Source organism: Falco peregrinus, chromosome 3, assembly GCF_023634155.1.
Source record: "Falco peregrinus isolate bFalPer1 chromosome 3, bFalPer1.pri, whole genome shotgun sequence".
NCBI lineage: Eukaryota > Metazoa > Chordata > Aves > Falconiformes > Falconidae > Falco > Falco peregrinus.
In genome coordinates, this window is record NC_073723.1 from 103044761 (window position 1) to 103067286 (window position 22526).

Below are 22526 nucleotides of genomic sequence, written 5' to 3' on the forward strand. Positions count from 1 at the left end.
CAGCCAGGGTTCAGTCCGCCTTGCTGTGCTCATCCAGCCTCTGCATCAACAGCTTCTCTGAGGTTTTTGTGGGAGACTGTATCAAAGGCCCTACTGAAGCCCAAGCACTATCCACTGCTCTCATCTATGAAGCCACTCATTTCGTCGTGGAAGTTTATCAGGTTGATCAAGCATGGCTTCTGCTTCTTGAAGCTGTGCTGGCTACTCCTGTTGATTTTCTTGTCCTTTGTGACCATGGGAAAGTGTTTCCAGGATGAGCTGCTCCATCACCTTCCCAGGGATCATGGTCAGACTGACAGGCCTGTAGTTCCCTGTGTCCTCCACCCTGAAGGCAAGGGGGTAGCATTTGCTTTCCTCTGGCCTTCAGTTGTTTCACTCGGTTGCCGTGATTGATGAAGGATCACCGAAAGTGGCCTTGCAGTGACATCTGTGGGCTCCCTCGGCACTCGTGGGTGCCTCCCCTTAGGGCCCACAGGCTTGTGTATATCCAGTTTGCTGAAGTGTTCCCTGACCTGATCCTCGTCTTCCTCATTCCAGCCTTTCCCCCAGCTCCCTGAGACCTGGGACTCCTGAAAGCCAGCCTATTTAGTGCTGAGGTGAAGGCGGCGTTCCGTACCCCAGCCTTTTCCATGTCCTGTGCAGCCAGGTCCTCTCTCTCGTTCGGCAGCGGGCCCGCATTTTCCCCAGAGTTCCTCCTGTCACCTGTGTACTCAAAGACTTCTTGTCTTTGACATCCCTGGCCAGATTCAGTTCCATTTGGGATATAGCTTTCCTAGCTTTGTCCCTGGATGCTTGGACAATGTTTGGTTTTTTTAATTCCTCCCAGGTTACTTGCTCCTGTTCTCTGTGTGCTTCCTTTTTGTGTCTGGGTCTGCATGGGAGCTCCTTGCTCATCCCGTCAGGCCTCCTGCCATTTTTTCCTGACTCCCTGTTCATTGGGATGAAAGTCTCTTGAGCTTGGAGGAGCTGGTCCTGGAATACTAACCAGCTTTTTTGGGCCCCTCTTCCCTTTGAGGCTTTTCTGATTTGTTCTTTTTGGCCAAGTATCTATAGGCCAGCACTGTGAGCTTGCTTGCCACCTTCCTCCCTGCCCCCAGGATCCTGGACTCCTCCATCCCATGGTCCCTGCAGCCAAGGCTGCCTCTGACCTGCACGCCCCCAGTGAGCCCCTCCTTGCTGGGTGGGCAGGAGGTCCAGCACAGCCCCTCTCCTTGTTGGCTTCTTTCATTACTTAGAGGAGGTGGGTATCACAGCACTGCAGGACCCTCCAGCATTGCTTATGTCCTTTTGTGTTGTCCCTCCAGAAGGCAGCAGGGTGCTGAAAGTTCTCTATGAATACCAGGGCTGGTGAATGTGACTCTGACTGCAGAGGACCTCACCTGCTGGTTCCGGAGGGCTGTAGGAGACACCTGCTAGAATGTCACCTTTACCTGTCCTCCCTTTAACCATGATGTAGAAGCTCTCGATTGGCTTCTCATCCATTCCCAGGCAGAGCTCCACACACTCCAGCTGCTGTCGCATAAAGGGAGTGGAGTTTTGGTTTTGTTAATTACTATACAGATTGTGTTTAGGTTGTTGTGGGGAAAATGGGACAGTCCCAGGATGCACATTGTAGGAGATGACTATACAATACAGCTTCATAAATACCAAACTTACTAACTCTGTGCCAAATGCTCATATTCTTTTGTGAGTCAATCCTTGTTTTTGTTATTTTCCTGAGCTCTAGGAATTACTCTTTGCTGTTGCCAGTGCAAAGATAATTTCAAGGTAGATAAACTACATATTACACAAAGAACAGATAGTCTGATGATGGTCTACTGGTCTTCTGAACTGTGAAGCATTTGAGGAATTGTAAAAATACATATGCAGAATACTTTTGGATTTATTCTGCTCAGATATTTCCTTACCAGCTGTTCCTATTTAAAGACTGCTTAAATACCACTACCAATAGGGTCAAGTAATATTTTATGTATTTAAGAGTTTTGCTTGTGTTTGGTATGTTTTTCACATATTCTGTATTTTGCAGCCACCTTTTCTGACCAGTCGTGTATTTTTATCGATAAGGGTTATTGTGTTACTGCATACAAATAGATGATATTTGCTTGACTATGATGTTTAATTTCTTCTAAATTTGTCTTCTAATATCCGTAGTGGTCCTTTCAGTAGTCTGTGAAAGGAAATCTGAGTCATAGCACAGCTTTCTTCAATCATCTTCCTAATGGTATAAAAACATGAACTATGTTACTCAATATATATATGCATTTAGGGGAATTTTTGAATATTCCAATATTTGTTTATGGCTTGAAAAGTATTCCAGAACTGTAACACTGAAGTGCAGAATAGTTTCTGGAGAGGAGAGGACCATTGTTAGCTTAGTGTTGTTTCCATAGGTCCCCATTTTGATTCACTGAATGTTTTTGTATAGCATTATAAAAGCAACTGTGATGTTTTGGTTATTAAAACTAAGATGCTGATGACTTGTGAAGTGTGACTCAGAGGCCTGGGCACATGGGAATAGACATTGGGAAGGCATATTGAAGAAGATTAGTGTTAATCTGAAGCCTGTACTTCACTGTTGTTTGCTTCTGTAATAGACTTTGCCAAGTAAATTCTGTTTAATAAAATCTTACAAAGAATCCTTTGAAAAATAGGAAGTTGCAGCTCTGTTTGTACAAATTACATAAGAAACAAGAATTTCCCTAGAATGATTTATACTGTGATTGACAGTGATCGATTGCTGGCCTTTTTGCTGTATTACGCTTTTTAAACTCAAATCAGAATTATTGGTTGATGGGTTAGCACAAATACATGAGATGTTTAGGTGAAAATATCCCTAATGGAATTCTGTATGGCAAAGCCTAACTTGGTACTTTAGGAGATTCCTGGTAATAAACAATGATACATTACTTACTTAATGTTTTTATTTCATTTTGCCAGGTACCAAGCAGAAGATGAGTCCTCTCATTTGGATGAAATGCCACTAATGATGTCAGAAGAAGGCTTTGAAAATGATGAGAGTGACTATCATACTCTACCAAGAGCCAGAATTTCTCAGAGAAGAAGAGGCTTAGAATGGTTTATCTGTGGTGGCTGGAAGTTCCTTTGCACTAGGTTTGTTGCATACCAGTACTTTTTATTAAACTATTAAATGAATTAAGGAAATAGTAACTGTGCATTGTGTGGTATGTGCAGAGTGTACATACCACGGGAATACAGTAATTCGCTTGTCATGCACCTTTTGATTGCTTTGCCTGCATTTTCCCTACTAGGACATTACCAGCTACTAGGTAATGTTTTACTACTAAGGCATTAATAAAAAAAGTTCTGAAGAGCTGCTGCTGTGGACATCTGTCTGCTTTGCTCACTTGCAAGGAAGAGGCTTTTAAGAGAGATCACGTACTAAACCTGTATTAGTCTGAGGTCCATAATATGGCATATAAACGTGGTCATCACTTCTACTCAAAACCGCGTCAGGGTAGAGCGATTAAAACTTTCTTTTGGGAGCATTAGGGTGTTAAGCTGACAATATATAAATTCTAATGATGTTGCTGAAAAGAAAAAGCAGATTCATTAGCTAATTAGTGAATACTTAGTTCAGCTTTAGAAGTTGAATAATACATGTATCTGGTGGCCTGTAATACAGCTGGAATTGGCTCTTGTGATTTGATTCTTATTTAGAAACTTCCTGTGCTAAACTCTGCTGTATGCCTTGGAATAGTAACTCTGATGAATTGCTAGCAAATTTGTAAATACAGAAATTGCTATTAGGATGATTAACAATCATGGAGTTTTTATCTAGAATGATAACATCTGAGAATCAGTAAAGTGAAGTGAGTTGGAATCAATTTAGGTAAAAGTGTTCACAGGTGGTTTTCATGGCACTTAATACATTCCAAGAGGCTTGGTACTGTTGTTCTAGCTAAGCAAGGCTGATTTGTGCACCTTTAGTTTTGAAATATTTTTTTATACAGCCCTACTATTTGCAGAAAAATAAAATCAGTTTGGGTTTTTTTTCTATGATTTAACAAACTCATGGAGTATTAATTTTATTATAGGGAAATAAGTGTTTGGAAGGTAGCAAAGTTTACAGAAGCAGCATTTGTATATATAAATGATTTTTGGATGCAGTGTTTCTGGTACAGAACTACTGTTGTAGTTTTAAAAAAATATATTTAAGTATTTAAAGAGGCTGTTAATCTTTTGGACCTATCTTAAAACTGAGCTACTGTTCAAACAATATACTTGAGGTGAGTTCAGCTCTTTAAGTTTTAGTATTAGTTACTGTGATGACATTCCTATAAGTTTCGTGAGAACAGGTAGATCAGTAAAGGGTCACCCTGTAGTTGCACTGACAGGATTTATGGTGTTTGGATAGAGGCAGGCAATTGCAAGATGAGTTTATGTTGGAACTAACTAACAATCGTAAGAGAATGTCACAAGAAAAAGTCATTAATGCTGAGGATTGCAAAATTTCATGTTCAGAATTGATCGGTACATCTCAGCTTTAAGTGGAGCTCAAGCCTAGAAGCTTTCACGCTTATTAGCATTTATCAAAATACTCAAGCCATATTTGTGATGGATTTTTGAGAATGAAAAGAGGAAGGAGATTACATTATGGATTCATTATTTTGCTGCCTCTTCTCTATATATTTTACTGCTCAAGTAGGTGTGTAAAAGAAAAGCCCACGCTAAGAAAGAGGCCTTAGAGGAGTATGACTTCTGCTTTGCTGATTGCCTCAGCTGAATTTGGATACAATAAAGAATCTATTCAGTCTTGTATTTATACCTAGAGGTATTTAAATCACATTAGTTTTTCCTATAACAGAACATTGTAGCAAATAATTTTCATTTGTCATGGAAAAAATCAAATATCTTTAAAAAAAAAAAAAAGACCACCAGATCCTAGCAGAAGCTTGAAATTTCAGTGTGATATTGGCAGGCAGAGGATACTCCCACGAGAAAGGTGCAGATATCTGCTTGGATGAGCTAGGGAAAATTAGCTGAAAGGAAGGTGAATCCCATGATACCTTATCTACTAGATAAACCCCTCAGCTTGGGTGAGCACTTCTGCGCGGGTGCGTAAGCACCTGTGGTGGTGATGGAGAGCCTTCTGCTGCGCTGAGAGCACCACTGGGACTCTGTTGTGGATAAAAGTCAGGGTTGTGCAGTCAGTGTGAAGATATTATTTTTGATGGTTTCTCATTGAAATCAAACTTTATGAATTTTTGCTGAGGCCCACAGAGTCCTAGGGGTATTGAAATGCCTATTCGCGGTTCATTAAAGTTGCATAGGGTCACACTGAAGACGGTAACGGAGACCTGGAGGCTACTGTGTTCTCATATGTGCAGTTATTACTTGCACTGCATACTAGAATGAATTATACTGGCTTTTTGTGGTGTAAAGTATCAGTTTAGGATAGAATTGGATGTTGATGCCTTCACACTTGAATGGAGAGGAACATGTGAGAAAACGGCTTTCATGTGTGTTGATGGTTAATTATACATGTTCTACAAACAACTGAAACCTATTTCTAGAAGGCAAACAGCATTCTTTTACATGTAAGGTGAAATTAAATACAGCATGGCAGTCCAAAACCTGTTCAGTTGAAAAGAATTTAAAATTTCACCCTGATTTATGGAAATCAGTATCTCATGCCTGAGACTGGGTGAGGCTGAAATCTCAACTTCCATGTCCAGAATGTCCTTTTGTGCTTTAAACTAATTTGTAATATTTTCAAAGCTGTGACAGAAAAATGAACACAAGAAAAGACTAGGCATCTGGCTGGAGCCGAGCTCAGGGGGCCCCTGATTTCTTTTGGGGTCTCAGTGAAAGTCTTGTATTTGTGTTCAAAAAATCACTTGTTGCAAACAAACACCCCCCCCCACCCCACCCCCCCACTAGGGTTTTTTTGGCCTGTCTTGCATTGTTCGGATTAATCTCATTTTTGTGAGAGGAAGTTTTCTGTCTCTTATTTTGCAGCTTTAGAATTTTATAGTTACATCTCAAACTGTTACTGTTTAATTGAAAAAGTTTCACTCTTTTGGCCTGAGCAAGTATGGAAGGTTTGACAAAATTTACTCCACATTAAAATTGATTTTGTAGAAGTCCTTTATTCAGCTTTTAACTTCTCTTTAGACAATAGACTGTTGATCGGAACTGAATGGCATGAACTTTATTTGCAAATCTGCAGCTCTTTAAACAGTTTTTACATTTGCAAGAAAAAAATCATGATTAAATCAAATGTTGTCTTTGATTTTGATAAGTGGAAGACTTAATTCAACCATTATAACTTTTAACTTCAGAAACTGCTTATTTCTTGCTTTCATAGCACAGTTAAAAGAAAACTTTGTGATATAGCAGCTGTTTTGTGGCTGTAATCATTTCCCCTTTAACTTACAAATTCTCTTCAAGCTTGTGAAATTATAATGCACACAGATCAATACTCTGGAGTTCTTTGGGCTGGATTGATTTCTTTCTCATGAGATTTACATTCCACTTGTTATCAAAAAACACTTTGTCCCTATGAAAATGGTGCCACTGAATGGCATTTCCATATGAAGTGAAGGGGATATCAAATGCTCGGATTAATTTGGGCTCTAAGATGGCCTGTACGCTTTCAATTAATCTGCAACGCATTTGTTATGCAGAAGCATGGGAAAATGCTGATCTTTTAAGAATGACATGACCACTGTGTTGCTTTTGGCCTGATTACTGAAGCTACCTGTTGAGTACAATAATTACAGTATGTTTTCTTTGCAGAACTAGTTTCTGCTACTTAAAACCTAATAAGGAAAAGCTGACCTTTGCAGACAATATAGAGCTTTTATATTATCTTTCCATTCTGATGAAAATGCTGTTTTGTGAAAGATACTGGCAGTTAAGCTTGTAGGATAAAAATAATGAAAAGAGAAAATAAAAAAGCGCCTTTATTATCAGAGCTGCGGAGTCAGTTGAGACTTTTACTTTAGCTTTTGACTTGGAGAGATACGCTGTATTTATGAAAAAGTTAAGGGTTCTTATTTAACAATTACTGCAGTTTGTTGTAGCTTTTTTTAAAATATGTCATCAGTTACTAAGATGAAGATTCTGTTTATTGTTCCTTCAAATGAAAAAGTACATTAGGAAGAAGGTTGGTGAAAAGCCATTTAATAGATATACCTTAAAGTTTTTTTTATCAATTAGTTCATTTCTTTATATACACAACCTGCTGTATTGATACAGGCAACATGGCTCACGGCTAGCTTAACAAAAAAGCTTTCTTTGCACATGTAGAATTTTCTAGTCAAGGAAATTGTAAATAAATTCTTAAATCAATAAACAATAATGTGATTATTTTTTTTAATAACTGAATCTATAGCATAAGATTTACATTAAGGATTTCAGGCAAATCTAAAGTGTGTCTTGATCATACTACATCTTACATTGTTTTTAGGATATTTGAAGCTTGGAGAACACTATTCTGATTTATATCCTGGCGTTTGTTTCACACAGGTTTAGTGGGTACAGAAAACCTATGAAAGGGTCCATACCCTTGCACAAAAAGAGTTTCTGTATTGGGGAATTTTAATTTGAGAACAGATTAAGTATGTGTTGCGTGTTGACAATATGAGCTTCAAAAATGACAGTATGAGCTTCAAAAATACTGGGTAGACTTCGTTGTTCTTAAAAATCTGAATTAATGTAAAATGGTTAGGATTTCTGAGGGCAGCATGCCCACCTCTTATTCTTCTGTGATATAGCAGTGATTACTGCTGAGATGATGCTGTAAATGGCCGAATCCAACTGATTTTTACTTTTAAGGTAGTAAAACTCATCTGAACCATTATGATACTAATTTGGGCACAACCTGTAATATTTCAGTCCTCGGAGATTTTCTTGTGTCTGTGAACTTGAGTGTTCTTGGCTCTGTGTCAGTTGAACCACTTTTATCAAAGGTACCACACTTGTTTCCCAGTTAGATGTTCTTGTGTCTGTACCTTTTTGGCATTTGCTGAACTAATGGTCATTATGGCATCTCTTTCAGCCTCTCTGTTGATCTGTAATGGAAAAAGTTGTTTCAAGAAGGGGAAGCAATCGCTTAATTTTAGCAATAGAAAAGTCCTCAAATTTTGTGGAAATTATTCTAGAAAAGAGACTCTGCCTAGTCAAATGTTCGGTCTGTTTACAGCTTAAATTCAAAAACTGATTTAAGCAATGCAAGATTTCAAAGGCTGTCAGGAAGTTTCTGTCTGTGAGCTTGTGGATAGAAGCTGTCATGCTTGTTTACTTTCCCTGGAAAAAATTTTTTTTGGAAGTTTTTTGCTACTGATCTGTCTTGATGCTTCTTATATAGAGCTAAGCTGTCTCTAACGTTTGTGTTCTCCTCACCACACCCCTGCCCTGGAAACCAATACTTTCAAAGCTTGAATTCCATGAGCAGCTTTATTAAGTATAAATCCAAGCTGGCACTGAGTGGAGTCATTCCACCTTTTCCTGCAAGCGTGTAGCCCACATTATTTCAACTGTTTTACAGTTTCATAGATTTTTTATATATAGATATATGTAGTTAACATCAGGGGTGGATCTAACTGCAAACAGCCCCCCTTTTTATTCTGTGTTAGTTTACAGCTAGATCAGTTCACAGTTTACCTGTGCAGTTGCATCAGTAGTTGTGTTCAGCAAAAGGGAAGGGGCGAGAATCTGCACCTCCGTTACGGGAGGAGTGTGCTACTAGCCGTTGCAGTGGCAGCAGCAGAGGGTCACAGCCATTAAACTGATCTTGGAACCATGACGTAGAAAGACTGCTGTTCATATTTAAAAACGAATTTAAGTAATTATCAAGGTAATGTGATTTTTCTGACTTGTATGTTACTAAATAACAGGGCTGAATTTTGAACGTTGGAGTAACAGTGTTAGAACTTTTAAGATAGAATAATGCTTTGCCACTATTTAAAAGTGATAGGGGAAAAGCTGCTGAATGGGTTTATATTTGTAACAAAAATAAAATGCATGTTTACATAGGATCAAGTCCAAATGGATGTCCATCCTGTAGTGAAAACTTCAGGGAGGAAATCTTAAGAATCCAGCCTTTAAAATTGAAGTATTTTAAATGTCAGCTTGTGAGTACTGGTGTAGTGGGATTTCCATAACAAAGTGAATGTTGATTTGAATGATTTTACTATTGCGTAACTTCTGGTTTTCTTAAAAAAGTCTGCAGCTTTGAATTCCATTTGTTCTTGGGTGAACTTGGTTTGTAATAGGCCTGGGATAATGTAGGCTACAAGCAAGAACATTTGAAGCGGGTGTGAGCTGTCAGCCTCCCTTCCTTGCATATTTGTGCGTACCATGATTATCAAACTGTGGAAAAACAACAGGAAAGGACCTTACGAAGTTGTCCAGTTGATTCCTTGCCTGAACAGGATGAATGACACCTATCACTTATGGCTGATCTCACCAAATCTCAGAGAGCTGTGGTGGTAGCAATTCCAGCCTTCCTCAGTGTTTCTTTCCACACTAGTTGTCAGAAGCATTTATTCCATGTCTGTCTCCCCCTTATTTATTTGCCACAGTTCAACTCCATCATTACTTAATCAAGTTGGACGTAGAGAGTAATTGTCCCTTTCCTCTTTGCAGCTCTTTCTTACATGCTTGAAACCATACCAGGTTCACACTCAGCCTTCTGTGAAAAGCTCTTTCTTTTGCTGTATCTAGCAGACCAGCCTGCCCTGCCTTCTAGACCTGTAATTGTTTTGTTGCTCCTGTGTGTGGACTTCATTTTCTCAATAGGCTGGTTTGTTGAAATCTGGTGTTCAAAATGGTATTGTAAGCCAACTGAGATCTTGCTAGCGCTGGATTGAGGGAAAAGTAGCAAGTTCCTGACTTGCTAGGAGCATGCCTGTCCACGCTGACCAGATACATGCTTTTTTTGTAACTTTTTTTGTAACAGAGTAACTGAGTCCTCTTCTGAGCTGCTATCTACTACCCTTTTTCCAATCCTGTGTTTGCGTAGCTGGTTATTTCTTTGTAAATGTACGATGTTGCACTTCTGCCTGTTCAACTGCATTGTCTCTTCCAGGTAGTTTTTTGAACCTGTCAGGACAGCTTTGAATTCTCATCTCCTCTTTGCATGTACTCCTGTTTCTTCTAGCTTTTTTGTTGTCTGAAAAATGAAATATATACTAGTCAGTTGCCCAGTAAGTTCTAGATAAAACTTTGCAGAACTACATTGAAATTATTTCGGTTTTTATAACAAGCTACACCGCAATTACGGTTTTCCCAACTGTGTCAGTTCCAAGACTATGTTCCTTTCCTTATGAGAAAGATCTTCAGAGCTAGGTTTTATTAGAGACATAGAATCATGGAATCATTTGTGTTAAGGGACCTTTAAAGATCATCTCGTCCAGCCTTCCTGGCCATGGACAGCGACATTCTTCACTACATCAGGGTGCTGCAAGCCCCAGAAATCAACAGAGGACATGTCCGCTGAAGCAGTACTGCATCTGGTTCTTCTCAGAGGGAAATTAGTTCAGTTTTAGAGGTTGCTCTTGACAGGTCAGTGTTGGTTATGATGTTTCTGTTTTCTTTTGGTGCATACAAACAGGTTGTCTCTGCAGAATTCATCCAGGAAACAGTGCTGAAGTGACTGGGTTGTAATTCCACGCACACACACTCCCCCCCCCCCCCGATCTCAGAAAAATCCTTTCTGGTGGTTTGAATAGTTTATAAAAGCTTCCTAATGGTTACTTTTTTTTCTGCATCAAAAATATTGTCAATATGTTCAAAAACCTCACTAGAAACACATGTGGCGCTACACCTTCAACTTCACCTGCTGATGCAGGTGAAACCCACTGTGCCAAGCCAGATCTGTGCTTCAGCTGCAGTAGGTGCCCATGGAAGGTATGTCTGCTCAGTCTTTCTGACTCAGTTGCCTAAAACATACTCCCACCATGATTCAAGCACCTCCTCACAGTATTAAAAAATTGCGGAGAAATTCTCCTTTAATGTATGGGATTGTAAAGCATATTACATACAGTGTATGGCAAACCTGCTTTTCTTTCCATACTACGAGTTCTTTCCAAACCATCTGTACTCATCAGTGTACCATATGCTGACCCTGTGGATAGTCCTAGCAAGTCTCAGGTTGACTATATTGTTAGATGAGTTGAGTCACATGCTTGTTTGTTTCTTGTTTACTTGTTGTCAGTAAATAGTCTGCTGAGCCTCAGTAGCATCTTTCTGTTTGCCAGCCTTTTGTTCCTCCTGCTCATCCCATTGTTCCTGTGTCCTTGCCCAAACTGCCATTGTTAAAAGGTGGCTGGGAGCTCTTCCTCTGTCTCCTTGCTCAGAGTTTAAACCCTCTTTGGTAGATTTGGAGGATGTTTAGGAAGGGTGCTCTTCCTTTCTCTTGTGAACTGAAGTTTATCGTTGCAGGTTGTTATGCAATACACATTTACAGTTTGCTTTTTTTTTTTGTTTGTTTGAAAAGATTTGGCAGCGTGATATTAAGTATGCTTCCCTTTTGGTCTGCTATAGGCAGCCTTATGGAGGAAACTAAGATTTACAAATTTTCTGATAATTGTATACAAAGCTGTGGAAAGTTTTCAAACTTCATCTAACAGAAGCCTTATTTCCTCTTCAGTCATTAGCATAACTTGAGTATCCGTAATACAGGATAGAGTGTAGCCAAAGGACTGTAAGGTATGATGGATGAGTTAATTATTCAGTGGTGGGGGAATTTCATTGCTGCTGATGCAGGTATTAACTAGAATCTTTTGAACCTGTTAGGGCAAGGCGTAGTGAAACTCACCACAATTGCATTAGGATTTCCTTTAAAGAATGTGCAAGTGTTTATATATATGTATGTCTGAATGAGTTGAGTACTGTGTAATTGCCCTAAATATTACAAGTCAACATTATGCTTGCTTATGTAGATGTGGCAAAAATGTTTAAGCCTGGTTTCCTTGGGTATTTGCCTTCAGGGTTCCAGGTTTGGCAATACTAATTGCATATAGTAAATTTTTAGGTTTGAAGTAAACAATTGTTTTTCTTTTCAGTTGTTCTGATTGGCTCATAAACATTTGCCGAAGAAAGAAAGAGCTGAAGGCTCGCACAGTGTGGCTTGGGTGTCCTGAAAAGTGCGAAGAAAAATACCCCAAAAATGCCATAAAAAATCAAAAATACAACGTATTTACCTTTATACCTGGGGTAAGGCTACTAACTGTTTCTTGGTGTTGGGCTGATCATATGTTCTGTAGTGTTCTTTGATGATTCTGGAAAAAGATAGTTTTATTTGCCCAGATTCTTCTTTTTACGTTTATTTCTGTCTTCAATTGAAATTGACAGTTGAGAGCAAGGTTGATTTTTTTTTTTTTTCCTAAAGAGTGGTTGAAATTATGTGAAGCTTTACAAATTTGAAATGGGTTTCCTTGCACTTCTCTATTCATCATTAGAGATTTGTAATCCTCTTTTAAAAACAGAAGCAATTCTACACAGATGTGAAAACGCTAAAAAGCACTGAGTTCATTGGAGAAATAAATAGTTGAAAATCGCAATGTACCCCATAGATGTTTCCTCATACTCCCTGCCACTGAAAGCATAATAAACGTGTTCTGAAACAGGCAGCTTCCTGATGGACAAAACCAACATGTCTCTTAAATTTATATGACGAGTAGTAGTTAAGTAAGCTAGTATGTTTCAGAGTTGTATTTCATATTGCTGTTTTAAAAACAGTGATATCTTTTTGATTTTTGAATGCAGTTTCAGACAATACTTTTGCTACGGAGTAGCAGGTTTTTTGGTCACTTTTTCTCTGTCCTGTTGCAAAACCAAGGGCTGCTACATTTGAATACAGACGTTCTTTGTCTTAAATTTTTTATTTAAGCGATCATGCTGGTTTATCAGAGTATTGATTCTGTTCTTCTGGCCTCTTTGGTCCAATGACTGGCAGGTGCTTTCTAATACATTTCTTCAATAAAACAAAAAAAAAATTAATGGCTTTGTAATTAAGACTGATCTCCTGTCAAAGAAATAAAATGTCACTTATCACAGGTGGATAAAATATTCTCATCACTATTGAACGAAGTAAATGTTTGCTTCTGAAGCTTAAATTATTAAATACACTGAAATTGGTTAAACCACATATGCTTTCCTAAAGGTCACAAAATTCATTAAGCATATACTAAGCCATTGATTATTGTGACTAGAAATCTGCAGTGTAGATTACAAATCCTAAACTAGATTCATGTTTCCTATAGGGATCAGCCATAGCTTGGAATAACCTGTTGAGAGAGAATGTTCTTTTTTGATCATTTGAAAATCTCGGGTTTTTACAGTATAGGTAGAATCAGATTTTTATGTTGATGGTAGTATTTTGAAAGTCAGCACTAACTTCAAAATGAAGTCAGATCCTAAACATAAAGCCCGGTAGTGAAAATAAAAACCAAAATGTTTCTAAGTCTTAATTTTATACATAAATTAGCACTTTTCCTTGATTAGAAATACTGTGTAGCTATCTGTGTTTTATGCTGTTCCACTAGAAGTAATTTGTAGGGAACATAACTGTATTGGTTCCAAACCCATAAATGTAACTAAGTCATAAATATTGACTCCAATGACTTATCCTGGTTGAAATATTAATCATATGAAGTTTTGTCTTCTGTTTAGGGCTGTATCTTTTTTTTTAACATTGCAGCTGGCAATGAGTAATATTCAATGATTTCATATCAAAATACAAGCTTTTAAATAATGTTTAGATTAACAGAATTTTACTTACTGGCTAAAAGAGCTGTAACATTTCAAAAATATAATCTAATGTCTTAAGATTTATATAAAGTACTGTTTCTACCTTTACACCAGTTTGCTCAATTTCTGTTTACTGTTTCGTACAGCTGCTTAGGAATTTTGTTAAAATTTCCCTAAAGAGTACCTTATGTGATGAGCAGGTTTTTAAGGTACCTCTCCTGAATTTTTTATTTTTTTAATCAGTTTTATGTAACTGGAGACTTTTCAATTTGCTTAACTAGACTGAAGTGTTTAGCTTTGTGCCCAATGAACTGTCAGTGGTCTGCCAGCATTCAGAAGACTTGTAGGAAGGTGCTTTTTAACTCCCACACCTTCTGCAAGATGGGTGCTTTTGCAGATCTGTACCTCCCGAAGTGCTCTGGGGACTTTTATTTGACCGGTGTATCAAGTATTTGTAAACAGTTTAACATACTGCTGGACATGAATATATGAACTTGATCAGTATTGACATAAGGTACAGGTTCAAGCTGAATTAATTTAATTTTGGTAGAATGCTCTGACTTCCCCTGCAACTTCAAATTTGACTTTTTTGGCTTTATGGTTTTGTTGGTAAATAGCAGAGTAGAATTCCATGCTTTTGAAAAAATCTTCTGATTTGAGGCTGTTCAGGTAGCTTTCAGGGGAACAGTAATGTAGCACTCTAGCAAGAAAGTGGCGATGCTGAGGTACTGTTACTGTGTTGTGCCTGCCAGAAAGACACACAAACTTCCCTCAGTATTTTTTGCTAGGGCATAGTTTTTTACATAATTGAGTAATAATGTTGGACTGATAAGAGCAGTAAATATCTGTCCAATAACTATAGTTTTCATGTAGTACTCATTGTAATATTAACTGAATTGTCAGACTAAAAGATGGAGGCGTTCTTTAAACGTGGCTTTTTGATCTATTTTGAATCTTTTAGCTTTGAAACAATAGATTATCCATTTTCTCAAGTCTCAAATGTTCCAAGTTCAGCAGCCATTTCTGATCCTCCTGCTGGATCTGCCATGCTGTCCTGGCCTACAAAAGAAACATCTTTGAAGACTGAAAATTGTATAAAAATTAATAATGTTCTTACCATTGTAATAATAACTAAAGCAATGTTGAGAACATGTGTGTTGCTGAAGCAGTGCTTTTAATTACCAAACAAATCTCTGCATCTGTCATTCCTGTGGAATATGGGACGTGTTCTGTGAGACAGTTTCTGTGTCTTTGCTTAAGACTTGGACAGTTACCTTGGACTTTAGACAAAACATTTGATTTATTAATAAACATACGTACCAAAATGTATTGCAAAATAATTTTTTGAGAAACCTAACGCTGAGCATTCTTCAAAAGCTCATGTTATTCTATTATAAATTTTTCGTAGCTTAAACTTTCTGAAACTTAAACTGTGATTGCTTTTGTAAAAGGCTTGTCCTACTATGGAGACTGAAGAATACTGCCTGATTCTGAGATTTCCACACCATAACCATTTGGATAGAGAGCTGTGTCACCACCTTACTCCCTGGATCTTTTCTGTAGAGCTTTATTTTCCTTAACATTTATTTTTGACTACTGAGTAGCTTCACTAATTTTTTAAGAAGAGTGGGGAATGGTACGTTTGAAGGAGTATGTCTGACTTGATGGTAGCCCTTGTCCCTTTGAGAACCAAAGGACTTAAGAAAGGACACAGCTGAGCTGTAGAGGTCCCAGCCCTGCAGGAGGGAGCGTGCGGAGGGAGGCAGCCAGCAGCAGTACCGCAGTGATGGTGTGCCTGGCTTGCTGGGTGTGCTGCAGGCAGGGCTGGGGTGTGGGGGTACCCGTGCGGCGCCACAGGGCAGCAGTGCCTGGGCTGCTTGGCTCGTTCCTCTGTAGAAGTTCGAATGACGCAGACTAGGATAATGTTTCTGTAAATGGCTTCTGTTTGTTTGATGCTAATGTTTGGGGTTTTTAAAAATTATTATTGAAGACCAGGAGATGAACATTTTTAAGACAAAAAGACACTGTGAGACAGATAACATGGAATTTAAGTATTGCTGCTGAAGGAAAAATGAAGATTTAATGCTATATTTTTAGGAAGAAGAGCTTCAGCAATTAAAAATGAAAACAATGTAAGCAATGAAAGTTCAGATACAAACTTATTTTGCTTTTTAATTGATGCTATATAAAAAAGAACATTTTCAAAACCTTCTCATTCACAAACATAAAGCTAACTACTGTGGATAAAAGCGGGATGCTTCTACAAACATCTGAATTCCATTTACTGTTAAAACTTCAAATCTTTGCGTGGTGATTTTGATACATATTTAATATTTGGAAAGATTGATGAGTATGCATTGTCCAGGTTTCAAAATATCAAGTGTCTAGCAAATTGCTTTTTCAGAGTGAAAAGAGGCATTAACATCAAAGGATTTTTCTCAACAAAAATAGCAGTATAATATTAAAATATAGTGCATGTAGTAGGTTGTGATGTTTTATAGCATATTGTGCTAAATAGTACTATAATAGTACCATATATAATATGCCAAATAACAGTTTTATATCTACTATCATGAAGTGAATTTTGTGTACATTATGGGTACAAATTGTAAGGCATTTATCTATTTTGTGTTTTTCATTTTAGGTTTTATATGAACAGTTCAAGTTTTTCTTGAATCTCTATTTTCTCATCGTGTCCTGCTCACAGTTTGTACCAGCATTGAAAATAGGCTACCTGTACACGTACTGGGCTCCTCTGGTAAACAGAAAAATACTATTAACTAGAAGTTCGGGGTTTTTTAACTTCAGATCAAAGTTCGTGTATACATACATTTTGTAAATATGTGTCTGGTGAACTACAATGACCGAAGCGTGTAACAGGTAGGATGCTTCCCGCAGTATGGACAGCGCCGCAGGCTGGAGGGCGCTTCGTTAACCAGCTGCTCCGAGCAAGTAGTGCTCCTTTCTGGCTGCCGGGCGCTTTAAGATGTTTAAAAAAGGAAAAAAAAATACCTTCAGCTAGTAGAAAACCTTATTTGGTAACATAGGCAACTTGGGTGTTAAATTTCCTTCAGTTTATTGTTATTTACTCACTATTTTATATTTTCAGGCAAGGTCAGAATTGAAAGCGTAAATTTTTTCATTCCTTCTGTATTGGTTTTGATAGTGTCCTTTTCACAAAAATTGAGATAAAATAGTTTAAACCATGGATAAAGCAGGAGGGAAATGCATCTTGAAAATAAGTTATTCATTAACCATGCTTTTCTAAATTGATCGCCCTGCCACTTGCACTGGCTCCCTTTCAATATGTCTCTTTATTATTGAGCCCTCTGCAGTATTTTCTTGGGAAACTGTTCAAACCAGTTGCTTCTGACTCAGGTTTCCTAAGGTTTGAAAATTGTGTTCTCTTCAGAGGAGGCCCCTTTGGTAGTCTGCCAGCTATATTCCCATGATTTGGAATGCTTTTCTTGTTTGTAACCAGATCATTACCTTGTCTTTCATCTTCCTCCTGGACCCTCCGCCCCAGGTTTAAAAGCAAGGCAGGAGGAACAAATGCTTTATTTTCTAAATTTAGGGGGAAAAAATGTTTTGTTGGTTTTTTTTTTCAGTAGCATTTATTCTCAGTGGTACTCAAGAGGAACAGTGACGTGCTGACTGCTTGAGTAAAGGTCGTTCTTAACAAGTCAATAGAGTAAATATTCTGGATTGATTTCATTGTTTTAATTGTTGCAACATGTGTCCTTTTAAGTATTGATGAAGGGAGAGACTGGCCTGGAGGTTTCTTCACACCGCTATTTCCAGACAACTTTTGGCTTCTGCTGTGACAAAACCCACTTCCAAGTCAAAAAGCTTGTTCAACAGTGGGATTTGAAATGGATATTTACAAAGTTCTTTGTCACTGACCCAGGAAGAAAAGACAGAAGTCAGCCTTGTCTGGAAGTTGGTCTCTTTACAGTGAAGTGCTGTGTACAGCTTTACATGTTAGTGGGGTGGTAAGGGAAAGAATCCCCCAGAATGTTACCCCATCTCAGCCCTGCCCACAGAAGAGGGAAAACACCCTATTTTGCACATGCTGGTAATCTGTTGTCTGTAGTGTGTGTCTTACTCAAGGATATTTTGAGTGATGCTTCACATACAGCTTGAAAATACATCATCTCAGTTAGTGCTAGTGGTACCCTTTTCTGCTAAACTCGCATGTTTCTGCTTGAATAGCCTTTCTAGTAATGATTGACAGCCTCCAGGTAGAAGAGATTAAATGGGTGTTGAGTAAGGCTCAGTATGTGTGCTGAAAATATAAAACATTTAAGTCAAACCCATTGGGCCATCTTTGCTGCGTAACAGTTAAGTCTGATTTCTTTTAAGAGAGCGTAACTGCTGATAAATTTTCAGTAATAATCAGAGGAGTAGCTATGACTTGTCTTCTGTTTTCTCACAAGATTTTAAAGGAACAGCTTAATACTTAAAACCAGGTTTTTGGGGTTTCTTGATGGTATGTGGGGGCTTTTTGTGTATTTTTGGGCTTTTTGTGTGTGTTTTTGGGCTCTTTGTTATTTTTTACTTAAGCAGTTTTTGCAACAGATATTACGCACTTAAATCAAGCACTAGAGTTCTTCATACAAGACTATTTTCCTGGTTTGTTTTCTTTCACACAGTAGGGAACAGCCTTCTCATTTCAAGTCCAACATGCAGAGGATGTAAAGCATACAAGTTTGATTGTAAGCAGTATGCTAAAGATATTTAACTGCTTACAGTTAAAGAAAGATGACAGGTGGTTTTTCTTTTTATAAGATTGGCTTCACAATTTCAGCTCCCCCTTGGAAGAGTGTTAAGTTCCTTTGAGCAAATGAGGAAAAAGGGAAATGGGTTTCTTAAATCATTCCTTATAGTCACGGTCAGCTGTACAGAGCTCCCCAGCAAGATACAGTGACTGCTAGGGTAAATTTTTGCAATTAACACTTTGTGTGCTGTGCTTTGATTACCATCTAGTTAATGAGATATGTGCAAATGGAAAATATATTTGAAGGTGCTTCAAGAGTGCCTTTTTTATGCTGCTAAAATATCTATACTGCCAAAGCTTATGAAAATGCTGCTGCCAGAAAAGGGGAAAACTCTGGTGCTCATTCAGTTGTGCCCTGGGAGCGGGAAGGAATCCATTCTGCAAAGGCACTTTTTGTTCTGTGTAGTTCTACTATAATTGTTGTAGCAAATGTAAACCTGAACAAATGAGAAGTGTTTAAGGTTGCAGCAAAGTAAGCCTTGGAATTTTGGGCTGGAACAGCAAAACAGCCCTTGCTGTTGAAAAGGAGAATTTTCGTCAAGACTCCTTTAGGAAAACTACACATTCACTCCTTTCTCACTGCTGGGAGGTTAGGGGGGTGCTGGCAAACTGTCAGACTTCGGCAAGAAAAGTCCAAAAAAGTATCAATTTTCTTCTATAGAAGGAAAGTATTGGTGGGTGTCTAAAGCTAGATGGAACCTTGTCTGTTGGAGGATTTGTGAATATTTGAATTTTTTAGCAGTCTTTCTTAATCTAATAAGATCCCTTTACTGTTAAAAATTTTACTCCCCTTTCACTGATGTGCAGACAACTTGAGTTGAAGAAGCCAGAAGGCTGTATCTGAGGAGGTTTAGAAAGGGAGAGAGCAAACGCTTACATGCTTATCCCTGAACTGTTCTGTATTTTTTAGCTTACCGTCTTCTGTGGCCAGAGACCAGCACCGTGGCTGGGAGCACGCTGCACCTCCAGCAGGAGCTGTGGCGACACTGTCCTGTGAAAGTAGCAGCCAAAGCATTTAGATACTTAGTTTTTTGGAAAAAAAAAAACCTTTTTCTTTGTCAGTGTTTGTGATGTATCGGTAAATGACTGCATTTAAGATGGGAAAGTTAATTAAACTAACCATCCATTTACCTTTTCATTTCTGTCTGTTAGGAAAAAGGCAGTGAACTCAACACTAGAATGGGAGACTTCTTAAATGTTTTTGATAAAGCCCTAAAATTGTGGAAGGCAGAGAAATACGCTTATTGAACTATAAAGACTGTCTTTAGCTCATCCAAAGCATTTTAATTTTTTACATTTCAAACTATATCTAAATCGCCTGTATTTGGAGATGTAGTTACTCTAATTGGTTTTGTATAACACATGATTTTCTCCCTTTTTTTTTTTGACTAAACCAAGATACTATTTTAACAGATTGAAGAAAACACTAAAATCCAAATGAGAAAAAAGTAAATATTCTAAACACATGTTCTTACTCTATAAAATGTTCCTACTTGTGTATTTCTATTCTAGCACTTTGAGAATTCTGAATTGCATCATTATATCTTTAACAGGGATTTGTTTTGACGGTCACGGTGGTACGGGAAGCCGTTGATGAATTTCGACGCTACAAGAGAGACAAGGAGATGAACTCACAGTTATATAGCAAGCTGACAGTACGAGGTTAGCAAACCATTTGTATAAATCCTTAAAATATTTATTCTTTTTCTTAAATAGAAATTTACAGACTTTCAGTTCAAAGAAATAATTAATAGTCTCAGGCTGCACTCTTCAGAATGAGACTGATACTGAAGTGCTTGATTTCCCTCAGATAAATATGACTGTTAAACTTGATCTGCTTAAGTAGTGTAAATCTTTTGTTGTTTGTAAAGGAAAGGTGTATATTTTATATATACATATAATGTATATAATTGTAGATAATTGTGTATATTTCTGAAGCATTCTGCTGTTTAGTACTATTACTTATAAGTGCAGTTCTCCTCTGAAATCGATATCAAACAGTAACTCGGCAACACTGTCATCTATGTATCAAGTGAATATAGGAAATACGGGATCAGTGACTAAGAAATGTGATCTAATTAAAATTCACTAGAGCCTTTCAAACCTGGTGGATATATTTGTGCTTAAGAAAAGGAAGACATACTGTGAGTCAGCTTTGGTATAAAAAATACTTACTTCGATTTTTGCATATAATTTGAAATCTATATGATCATGCAGTAGGAACAGCCAGTTTTCTTTCCAGAAGTTAATAAAAGTAGAAGACACATTTATGACTTTTATGGTCTCAAAACCTTTGACAGTTTTTCATGAAGGCTTTTGAGGAAAAGAAACACTTCAGCTGTTAAGTGACAATTAAATTTGGTAGGATATTGTAAATTTTAAACATGAGCATAAGAGGAAGAAAATAAGCACTCCTCTCCACATCCATGTCGCTTAGCACATTTTACTGTTTAGATTCAGAACAGTGCACCTAATAGGTTATCCATTATTTTTTGCCACCTTTCTATGATCAAGTCTATCTGTAACGAATAACCTTACAAAACAACGTGACCTTGCTGTTACCCTCAAAAGTTATTTTGCTACAATATCCTGGGAAGTCTCTGTAAAGGTTTTTCCTTGGCACAAAAGTTCTAGACAGTGGGAAGCTGTTAAGGAATGTGAAGTTGCATCTCAAGCAGTTAGAGTATAGGGCGTGCGTTGTGCCAAGTGTAAATTCTGTGCACAATTCCCAACAGAGATTTCGCTGCACTTTTTGGTATATCTTGGTGAGTATCTTCTGAGAGTCAGTGGGAAGAGTAACCTCACCAGATCTGCTAGTCTTAATTAGAAACTAAACTCTTGGAGTAGCTCTGGATAATAGTCTCTCCAGAAAAAATGGATGAGAAGATTGTAACATGACACAGCTATGCTCTGTCTGAAATCTTACCCGTTTTTTAAAGTATTTGGAAAGTAAGTAAACAGGCAACAGTCTCATTAGTGATGCCATAACCTAGCAGCTGAGAGGAGGTTATACTGCTTCCTTGCAGCGTGGAGGCTTGCATAGTTTTCTGGAGTTTGCGTACAGAAGGGAGCAACTGTAGGGAATATTTGCCTGTCATTCTTCCCTTCCTTGGCAGTGTGAAATAGCTTTATCAACATCTAGACATACCACTGTGGAAATTTGCAGATGGGATAGCTATCATTGGTTTAACACAAAGGGTTGCATTGCTGGCCTCCAGATCTTTACAGTCGTTAATACAGTCTGTAAAGAAATGGACTCTTAATGGCTTTTCTTTCAAAGCTGTAAGTAATCCTGCTAGTTGGTTTATTAATTTTTTAGATCTGTTATGGTAGGCCACTGAAATAGGTAGTACAATTCTACCATATGCAGCAATAGTGTTAGCTATCTGAAATTGATAGTTCTGGAAGCACATGTGTAGTTTATAGTTCCCAATGTGACATAAATATTAAGACTGACACTTGCTTTTTGAAGAGCTAAGTTTGGTCCCTTTTGTGCTCCTTTTTTCACTTGTTTAGAGTTAATATTGGAGTTTCTGGTAAATTGCTAAGGCATTTAAGCAGCATTTAAGTGGAAATTTTGGAATCCTGATTTCTTCTTTCCCAGTATATGAAATATTTCATGAGGTTAACTATATTTGAGGAACTTTTCATTTTGCAGCTTCTCCTAGAAATAAGGAAGTTGTCAAATTAAAATAGGATTTTGTCACCTTGATGAAGCTGTTTTCTAAATAGGGAATAGGAATTTAAAAATAGCATATAGGTAAAGCCCAGCAGTTATACCAGGAACTGACATGTAGGGAACAGTGACTTGTTCAACAGATGCCTTAAAAATGCCCCTTTCAAAAAGAGGAGATTGGCTTTTACCCAAAAACGTGCAGGTCTATTTTGACTTTCGGGTTTTGGTGTCAGTGCCATCATGAATTCATACTTGGGTTTTGTTCTGTTTTGTGGTGTGTGTTTGGGGTTTGTTTTTGAAGACCATGATATTCCACAGAAGTACAGATTCAAGTTCTCTGCTTACAATGAACTC

At 37.9% G+C, this 22526-nt stretch overlaps 1 protein-coding gene across 3 annotated transcripts in view; it reads left to right on the plus strand.

The window, feature by feature from the left end:
- The window catches only part of ATP9B (ATPase phospholipid transporting 9B (putative)), a 167810-nt gene that overhangs the window by 12558 nt on the left and 132726 nt on the right, over positions 1-22526 (plus strand). For 2 of the 3 annotated variants that reach the window (XM_055798404.1, XM_055798405.1), the window contains exons 2-5: positions 2938-3111; positions 12033-12183; positions 16364-16477; positions 20050-20158. In XM_055798404.1, coding sequence (XP_055654379.1) covers positions 2938-3111; positions 12033-12183; positions 16364-16477; positions 20050-20158 — 548 coding nt within the window. The remainder of the gene's footprint in view (positions 1-2937; positions 3112-12032; positions 12184-16363; positions 16478-20049; positions 20159-22526) is intronic. The other variant, XM_055798406.1, reaches the window with a different exon arrangement.